Source organism: Scleropages formosus, chromosome 18 (assembly GCF_900964775.1).
Source record: "Scleropages formosus chromosome 18, fSclFor1.1, whole genome shotgun sequence".
In the NCBI taxonomy this organism is placed as follows: Eukaryota; Metazoa; Chordata; class Actinopteri; order Osteoglossiformes; family Osteoglossidae; genus Scleropages; species Scleropages formosus.
The window spans coordinates 21,398,079-21,407,751 of NC_041823.1; the positions used below are offsets into that span (position 1 = coordinate 21,398,079).

A 9,673-nucleotide genomic window follows, 5' to 3' on the forward strand; every position below is an offset into this window, starting at 1 on the left:
GCAGCCTTATCACTTGCCTTTACAAAAAGTAAAAGAAACAATTGATAAAATTTTCTCTCACAGTATTGAAGTTATTTAAGTATTACAATTTCTTCTTCTTGAGCATTGTTTCCCTACAGTAAGACCCAAGGAGGCTGGCCGGCTTTACAAAAGCACCCCATGGTGACTGAAGATGATGACCAACTGCCATGATGGACAAAATGTACCTTGCTGAACTGGGAAATCATCCTACCATTCAGCAACAATGCCATTATTACCTGTAAACTGACTTAGAATTCTTGTTCAATTTAGAATGCCCAGGAGGGGTCAGGGGGGTGAGCAGCCACTAGCACTTGAACTCCCAGAGGTTTTTTTTCTCCCTCAACTTTCAGTTCAAAGTTTTTGTTTCTTTCCTTCATGGCCAGTAGGCATACTTATAGCTTTACAAAAGCGTTGATAATTTATTATGCTAATTCTATAGTCAGGGGGGTGTGGTGACGTAGCAGGTTTGGCCGGGTCCTGCTCTCGGGTGGGTCTGGGGTTCAAGTACTGCTTCCGGTGCTTTGCGACAGCATGGTGTCCCGTCCTGGGTGTGTCCCCTCCCCCTCCAGTCTTGCGCCCTGTGTTACTGGGTTAGGCTCCGGCTCCCCGCGACCCTGTATGGGACAAGCGGTTCTGATGATGATAGTTCTATAGTTTACATTTACATGTATTCATTTAGCAGACAGTTTTCTCCAAAGTGACGTACATCTAACAGAAAATACAATTTGTGCATTACATTAGTAGAAAGAGACATAGCTGCAGATGTGTGACTTGTGTTTATTTGTTTCCTTGTCTGATGTATTTGTTTCTTTGCTCTACACCTTTGTTCAAGCGCTCTGTGTCACTGCATAACAAGAGTGCGCTATAAAAATAAATTGAATTGAATTGAAGGGGGGTGCGGTGGCGCAGTGGCGCAGTGGGTTGGACCACGGTCCTGCTGTCCGGTGGGTCTGGGGTTCGAGTCCCGCTTGGGGTGCCTTGCGACGGACTGGCGTCCCGTCCTGGGTGTGTCCCCTCCCCCTCCGGCCTTACGCCCTGTGTTGCCGGGTAGGCTCCGGTTCCCTGTGACCCCGTAAGGGACAAGCGGTTCTGAAAATGTGTGTGTGTGTGAACTGAATTGGGGGGGTGCGGTGGCGCAGTGGGTTGGACCAGGTCCTGCTCTCCAGGGGGTCTGGGGTTCAAGTCCCACTTGGGGTGCCTTGCGACGGACTGGCATCCTGTCCTGGGTGTGTCCCTTACACCCTGTGTTGCCGGGTAGGCTCCGGTTCCCCGCAACCCCATATGGGACAAGCGGTTCAGAAACTCTGTGTGTGTGTGAACTGAATTGAATCTTGTTGATTGTAATGTGTTTTGAGAAGCTGTTTTCACAGGTTCAATAAAAATAAAGATTTTGATAAGTACAGTAAAACATTACCTATGGAGGAAAGTCTCATAATTTAACCACTTGTAATGCTTGTAAGCTTCTCCTTGCTATTTTATAATCAAGCTATTTGTAAACTATCATTTACCAAGAATCAAATCACACAACTGAAACCGTAATGTTATTGCCTTTCATTGGGAAGTTTTTAAAATTAAGGCAAGGCTTTCTTTGCCTTCTTACCATTTTCTTTTAAAATTACACTCTCACCAAAAGGTCATGAGATTTCTGGCATCAAGATGTGCTGGAGAAGCCACACAACATATGCGTAGTTTGCTCACTCAACTTCACCAAGGCTTGTATTTTGAACTGAAACTGAATTGAATTGGTATGGAGTTGAACTCATTAATCCGCTTTCAGGGTAAGAATTACATGTGGTCCTAAGTACAAGTGTTTGTGATATTGTCATTTGCTATATGAAGGGAGATTATTTTCTTCAAACCAGATTAGGGTTTATTAGACTAATTGGATAAGGTGCTGATTTTTTTCTTAACTCAATGATTTAAAACTTTTGAATTGTTGTGCATGTACAGTACTTTAAATGAGTCAAGTACAAGTTAATTTGTCAAACATCCAAAAAAATTTAGCTAATATGTGGCAAATTACCAGTGCACGTGTGTGTCTTATATGTATTTAGGAGGCCCTACTTGCTGCTATGCAAATTAGAAGAGGTATTCCCACTAACTCTGATAACTGAACCTCTGTCCAAGGTGACTTATACTGTTAACTAATGAACTTTCCACATTTCTTCTTGCTTATACAGCAGGGTATTCTCACTGGAGTATTTCTGGAAAAGGCCCCTTGTCAGGAGTGCTACAGCTGGATTGGGGATTCAAACCAAGGACCTTCTGACTACAAGGACTACAAGGCCAAAGCCTTAAGCAATATGCCACTTGACTGGCCCTGAAGCCCCCAGAAAACGTGGAATACAGAGAATACAATATAGCACATTAAAGAGGCAATTTCTTACACTAATGTACTCGGCAATGATAAAGTTTAATAAAAATAGCTTTAAAAACTTGGAAGAGACAAATTTTATGTTGTAGAAATTACTTTGTGCCACTGGAGGGCACCTCATCCTCTTGTGTTTCTTTTGGATGTTAATACATTAAGCAGTCAGGAAAAGAATCAGAAGGAAACAAAGGAGACAAGTGACTTTAGTACACTATATTTAGTCTTGCAGAATTCAATTCATGTGGTGGCAATTCATGTGGGGATTAAAGATTATGTTTGAAGATTCACACTTCATCCTAAGAGCTGCTTTTTATCTTGTGGGAGTTGTCTTTTGTCATGGTAGCCTTGAAGGCGTTCATAGTAAAGCATATTTCAGAGGAATTTTTAGGTTTACATGTACAAGTTAATATGTATGCCCATGCTGGTACAGGTGCGTAAATTCATAAGTTATGGATTATGTACAGGATAATATCTTAATTACTGTATAGCATTCTTTTGCATGAAATTGTTTTAAGCTCGAATCAAAGTCCTTCTGTGTTTCATATTGCTCAAAAACACCTATATGTAACAAACTTATACCAACAGAACTGTTCAATAAATTACTGGAACTTGCCTACGGTCAAATCAGTTGCCTCTGCAAAAATCAGTAAAAATTTGCCTCTGGTAAAGTAAAGAAGTATTACACTGAAACAACAAGAGATAACCACCACAGGAACACAAACTTATTGCTGGACTCCATCTAGCCCTTGTCATTTCTCTCAGTGTAGACATACATAGAGGTTAGAATGGGGCCTCATAGCATCTAAGCTGTGCAAAGTATGTTCGATGCTTGCTTGGACAGTATGGAGTTTGCAGGTTCTCCTGGTGTTTGTCGGAAGGTGCTCTGGTTTCCACCCACATTGCAAAGACAGTTTTTTTTATGGGGACAGGTGTAAACTGTCTGAAGTGGAAGTGAGTGAGTGAAGTGTGAGTGATCGATCCTACTGAGCTAGGAAGGATATGTTCAGAGTATACATTACTACTATTATTATTACTTCCACCTATATGAGCAAATGTAATACGAAAGATTTTTTTTTTTGAAAAATCTTAACAAAAAGGTTTGTTCCTTTCTGTTGTGGTTTAAAGTTACGGTGAACATTCCATCTTGCTCATGAACTAATTGCTACTTTGCGATCTACTCATCCTCTTAAACCCTGTAGGGAACAGCTCATTATTGCTAGCGGGATGTCATCAGTGTGGAATTTCTAGGAAAGGCGTTTCTACACATTATAAGTAATGGTCCCTGAATTAAAACCTCTGAGAGCCGTGGAACCCCAGAAAGAAAGGAAAAGCGACTTTTTAAGCTGTCACTCCCATTAAGGGCCACCTGACGTCGCGACAAGGTAAATAGTTTGTCTTTCTCCTGTTCTAAGATCCATATTGCTTTATATACTGCAGTCAAACAATAATGCCCATTCTGTGATGCAGTTAGTTTTTTAAATTTCAGAGAGGTGAGATGTGCCATGTATTGTTTGTTTCAAATTAGTTACAACTTTATAAATGGCACTAGTACTGTACTTGTTTTCATAATTGTTCTGCATTAAAAACACGCTACAGTTGCCATGGTGCACATCAATGAATCTTCAGTAATGTAACGACCCACATAACCAGGAGTTTGTGTGGGAAAATGGGTTCACTGTAAATAGTTAAATTGTGGGTAAAATGAAATTGTGTTCAACTGCCGTGGGACCTCACAGGGGTTATAAGGGGGTGAGCGTGGCCAGTGAGAAAGGTGAGAAAAGCATGAGGGAAGAAGGTCCTTGAGCAAAAGGGGTCCTTGAACTGAGAGTATTATTTCTATTGTTACATTCCAATACCTCTTGTTGTGTGCCGGTGTTCCAATAAACGTTTGTAAAGAACGCTGTCCGTGCATCCTTCTTCACCCCATCCGAACCCAGAGCGCAGCGCACTACAATAAGGATTTTGCATGCTCAGTAGAAATAACGCACAAGTTGTATAAGCACATTCACATAATTAATGAATTTCAGCTTATGTACAAGTGCATTTCAGCCCTTTTTTTTAAATTATGATAATGCTTCACCTATACACTATTATGCAATATTTACACTGCCATACAGTACCTCGATTACAAATCAGTTTTTTGAATTATTAAAACTGAAAGGTAGGCAGTGTTCCTTATGAATGTTTATTACAACACCGGCACGCAACAAGAGGTATCGGCGCAAACACAAGGAAATAATGCTCTATGTTCGACAACTCCTTTTCCTCAAAAACCTGCACCTCAAGGCAGCCTTCCCAGCATGCTAAGACTTTCCTCCCTTTAGTGGCCAACACACTAACCCCCTTATATTTCCCATGAGTTCCCACAATGGTTGAATACAATTCTATTTTATCCACAGTTCAACTACTTACAATAAATTAATTTTCCTGCTCAAGCTCCCGGTAACGCAAGTTGTTACAATATGAATAATCTGTCGACTGACTGTCAAAGAGTGGAAAATTAATGTTTTAAATGATTATCATTTTTATAAGTTGGCTAGTGGTATGTGGCTGTATTTTGTGCTGTGGCTAACAGTATATGGAGCATTACTATTATTTTTGTTGTGTTTTTTCTGTTAGTAGAGTTTATTATACAGTAAATAAACATTTTTAAAAAAGGCTATTTCACAAATTATTTAGCATTTAATCATCAATGTCTGATATTTTGTCATTTTTACACTGGCATGGACACATTTTTTATTTCCTGTAACCCGATTTTCCCCTTCTCTAAATTTACTGAACAGCAAAATGGAATTAAAACCGGTACTACGGAAAACAGGTACAATCATTCGGCTCGTACTCACTATCTTCTTTGCCATGCTGGTGCTGGGTTTGATGGTGTGGGCCTATGTCAAGGGCTTCAAGTTGGCCAGCTCTCCATTTAACATTGTCTCCTTTGGCTTTTATGGCCTCCTTCTTGGACTTCATGTCTTAGTCCAGAGTCTATTTGCCTTCGTGGAACATTGGCAGATGCAGACTCGCAAAGAACCCTGTAGTTACACAAAAACTGTCGGACTCACCATCTCAGCCTACCAGGAGGACCCTGTCTACCTCAGAGAGTGCCTCAGTTCTGTACGAAATCTCAAGTATCCACCTGAGCTGCTAAAGGTCATAATGGTGGTGGATGGAAATGCAGAGGATGACCGCTATATGATGGACATGTTCAGAGAGGTGTTTGCTGACCAGGATCCTGGCTGCTATGTATGGGACAACAATTATCACACGTGGGAACCTCGGAAGCAAACAGATGCTGAGGGTGGAGTTGATGAGGTGGATTATCAGAGAAGAGTTGTGGAAGATTTGATTAATAGTAAGAAGTATGTGTGCATTATGCAAAAGTGGGGTGGCAAAAGAGAAGTGATGTACACAGCCTTCAAAGCACTGAAGATGTCGGTTGATTATGTACAGGTGAGTTAGCCTGTTTTGTTGCAGTCTTTGTAGTTTTTAATTCTTTGTAATTCTATGATGCAAGAAAACTGCATTTATCTGTAATAACTTGTTACTATTTCTGTTTTTGATTTACATTTACATGTATTCATTCAGCATATGCTTTTCTCCAAAGCAATGTACATCTCATACAAAATACAATGTGTGCATTACATTAGCAGAAAGAGAGACACAGATGCTGACACGTGATTCTAAAGTAGAGTTAGTTTAGATTTCGCCGCTACAATATTTTTGTGCTTGTAAATTAACTTTCTGCAGCTGTTCTCCTTCATCTTGTTATACATTTTAGGAAGATATAATAGGCCTATATCAGTAATGTACACAATTTTGCCATACATTTTAGTCAATCTTCTTATTGTATTAAACTTGTCAGTTTTATTAAGTAAACATTCTACAAGCTAAAAAAGTTAAAAGTGTGAAATGCAATTATATGATTTCAGACTTGCATTGCTTTTTTTTTTAACAAGATTCAGTAAGGATCAAAACATTTCTAAAATCTTATAACTTTACATTAATTGTATTGTTCACTTCAATATTCTACCTCATTCCCTTTACTCTGGTTCCAGGTGTGTGATTCTGATACCAAACTGGACCCTTTAGCCACAGTGGAACTCTGCAGGGTTCTGGAAAGCAATCACAAGTATGGCGCTGTTGGTGGTGATGTGATGATCCTCAATATGAAAGACTCCTATATCAGTTTCATGAGTAGTCTTAGGTACTGGATGGCTTTCAACATAGAACGAGCCTGTCAGTCCTTCTTCAACTGCGTCTCCTGCATCAGTGGCCCCCTTGGTAAGAGATTCATATACATGGAGATGTGCAAGGATTGAATGAAGACGAGTAACACATTCACCTCCATAACTTTTGTTTAAATGATAATATTTTAATGAATGAAACAAAAAATAATGCTTGAACTTGAACTTTTATTGCCTGTGTTTACATACTGTAGTTAACACAGTTCTGCCAGTGAAGGACAAGATGTACATGTAATGTATCCTACATTGCTTCAGGCCTCTACAGAAACGATCTCCTTCAACAGTTCTTGGAATCCTGGTACCATCAGAAGTTCTTGGGCACACATTGTACTTTTGGGGATGACCGACATCTAACCAATCGAATGCTGAGCATGGGCTACGCAACAAAGTAAGCTTGAATTAATAACAAAGCAGCACACCTGTAACCCAAATATACAAACATTTAAGGTGTGAATTGTGTGGAGAATGTAGATGCTTGTCATCAAAAGTAAAGAGCACTTATATTTTAGCTCTTGGCTTTTGGTGTCTCTGATAGTTGTCTCTTACTCTTTCAGGTACACAGCGTTGTCAAAGTGCTACACAGAGACACCAGCTCAGTTCTTACGTTGGCTGAACCAGCAAACTCGCTGGACCAAGTCTTACTTCCGTGAGTGGCTTTACAATGCCATGTGGTGGCACAAACACAGCCTGTGGATGACCTATGAATCTATAGTGTCTGGCATCTTTCCCTTTTTTGTTACCGCCACAGTTATTATGCTGTTCTGGAGTGGAAGCATATGGGATGTCCTCTGGGTCCTCTGCTGTATCCAAATAATTGGCCTGGTGAAGGCTGCCTATGCCTGTCTCCTCCGAAAAAATATAATTATGATCTTCATGTCACTCTATTCAGTGCTTTACATGACCAGTCTCCTACCTGCCAAGTATTTTGCACTCCTAACCATGAACAAGAGCAACTGGGGTACCTCAGGCAGACGCAAGATTGTAGGGAATTACATCCCCGTTCTTCCTCTGTCAGTCTGGGCAGCTATTTTGCTGAGTGGACTCTGTTACAACATCTACTGGGAGAGCACCAGGATATGGTCATCAGATGAAAAGCAATTAGAGTCCAAGTTCTTGATTTATAGTGCAGTTGCCTATGTCTGCTACTGGATCTTTATGATCTCTCTGTACTGGGTTTGGTTCCGGAGACTGTTCAGAAAACGTTCTAAATCTTATGACTTGAATGTTTAGGAAAATTTTCACCAAATAAGTGGTTTACTCTTAATTAATTAATAGATAATTTATTTTCACAAACATCAAGTGGCAATTATAAACTTATAACCTCTATACAAGGTAGATTTTTTTCTTTTATTTTCAGCATTGTAGTGTGCATTTCAACAACCTGAAATGTAATTACAATATCACATCCATGCATGCTACTGATCCTAAAAGATATTGTCATGGCTGGTTCCGGAAGGAAGTGGCAGACCCAAGTGCAGAGTGGAGTGCGTGCTTTATTCAAGGGATATCCAAGAGAAGGGGTCACAAAACAGGCAATGGGTCTTTGAGGTGCAAACGTTGTAACAAGGACAATCCAAAAAGCAAGGTCGGTAAACAAGCAAAAGGTTGTAGATCTGAAGCAGGCACAAGGATGAAGGATCAGGGTCACGGGACAGGGAAAAGGACTCAGGGATCAGTAGAGTAGTAGTCAGGAGGTCGCTAGCAGTAAGGCTGAACGAGGTTCAGCGTCAACTCCTAGTCTAACTCTGCCTTTTATGCCTCAGTCTGCGTTGTGCCCCAGGTGTTTCGCGTTGGCTCGTCGGCGTGGACGTGACAGATATATACACACTTGACAATATACTGTAACTATATATCTGGTAGTTATTACTCAAGGTAAAATGATAGAAGGTGTAATAAATAAATTCTGATTAATAAGGTGCATAGTGAGTGCCTGTTAATAAAAGATCAATATGATAATTGAATAACCACATTCGGTCAGAGCTGCACTTAGCTTTTTCGCTTTCAAATGTGTCAGCTTAAAATACAGAGCAGCTCAGGGTTCAAAATCAGATTTTTTTAAAACAGACTGTTTGCACTTGTTTGCACCATGAGAATAAGCACTGGGACAGGTGAGAGATGAGAATATTTATTTGGTTAATGCCAATTAAGTAAATGGATGTGTAAGAATTTGCACTGCTGTTCACTTGGCATTGATGTTCTCAAATTTGCTGTTCTCAGACAATACAGTGCATTGTGTATACGAAGAACTAGAATTTCAAATGAACACACTATACAGGTATATTCACTCCTTAAAGCTCTACCACTAATGTTTCTGCCAAGCATGTTAAGGTGTGCTTCTGTATCATCTTTAAGTTGACTATATTAATTTATTTGTAATATATTTGTGTATGGTTTTACACAAATTTGATATGTACAGTATATATCAAGTGTCAATGTGATTTGTCTGTATACACACACTCGCACACACAGTGGATCTCCAACTTACAAACTTAACTGGGACTCAGAGCTCAAAAGCTTTGTTAGTTGAATGAGACAGTAAGCAGTTAAGAGGCTCCTCATTGAAATTGTATGCAGCTGCTTATGTAATATACAGTACATCGTCACTGGACAAATTGGTATGAGAATAGCATGTCTCTAGTCTGTGTCTCTGGCTTCTGGTGAAATTCACTTTAGTTTACTGTGTTGTACACAACTGTGGAGAAAAGTGTAAATGTAAATGACAGTAACATCACAACTCTGCGGACTGCCAGGTAGTAGCTGAGCTGTTTGGGTTGGGTTATGTCCCTCCGTCTCTCACTGAACAGCTTGCAGAGACCAAGCAGGCAGACAGCCTCTCCCTCTGGGGAGCTGGGATGCATCTACACGTTGTCAGTCCCCTGGGAGTGGTTATGACCTGTTATAAATAAGAATGCAAAATAAAGGACCGTGGTCACAGCTAGCGTAGGGTGTTGAAAGACTAAAGGCAGAGCTTACTATTAATGATTGCTCTCTGTTGGCAATGAATGCATACATAGCGGTTATTTACCTAATCTCTTTACAA

The 9,673-nt window shown here is 40.2% G+C and overlaps 1 protein-coding gene across 1 annotated transcript; it reads left to right on the forward strand.

Annotated features, from left to right (window-relative positions):
* Window positions 1–3,703: 3,703 nt before the first annotated feature.
* On the forward strand, window positions 3,704–7,931 carry has1 (hyaluronan synthase 1). The gene is made up of 5 exons (XM_018732180.2): window positions 3,704–3,774; window positions 5,176–5,839; window positions 6,445–6,670; window positions 6,889–7,021; window positions 7,188–7,931. The coding sequence occupies exons 2-5, from the start codon at window positions 5,180–5,182 to the stop codon at window positions 7,861–7,863; spliced, it is 1,695 nt and encodes a 564-aa protein (XP_018587696.2). The 5' UTR covers window positions 3,704–3,774; window positions 5,176–5,179; the 3' UTR covers window positions 7,864–7,931.
* Window positions 7,932–9,673: the final 1,742 nt, after the last annotated feature.

What these genes read in the sequence shown, in the direction of transcription:
- has1 (XM_018732180.2), top strand. Translation starts at nt 5,180, where the DNA reads ATGGAATTAAAACCGGTACTACGGAAAACAGGTACAATCATTCGGCTC. An exon ending in CTGCATCAGTGGCCCCCTTG is followed by an intron (nt 6,671 to 6,888) that starts GTAAGAGATTCA and finishes ACATTGCTTCAG; the next exon opens with GCCTCTACAGAAACGATCTC. An exon ending in AGCATGGGCTACGCAACAAA is followed by an intron (nt 7,022 to 7,187) that starts GTAAGCTTGAAT and finishes TTACTCTTTCAG; the next exon opens with GTACACAGCGTTGTCAAAGT.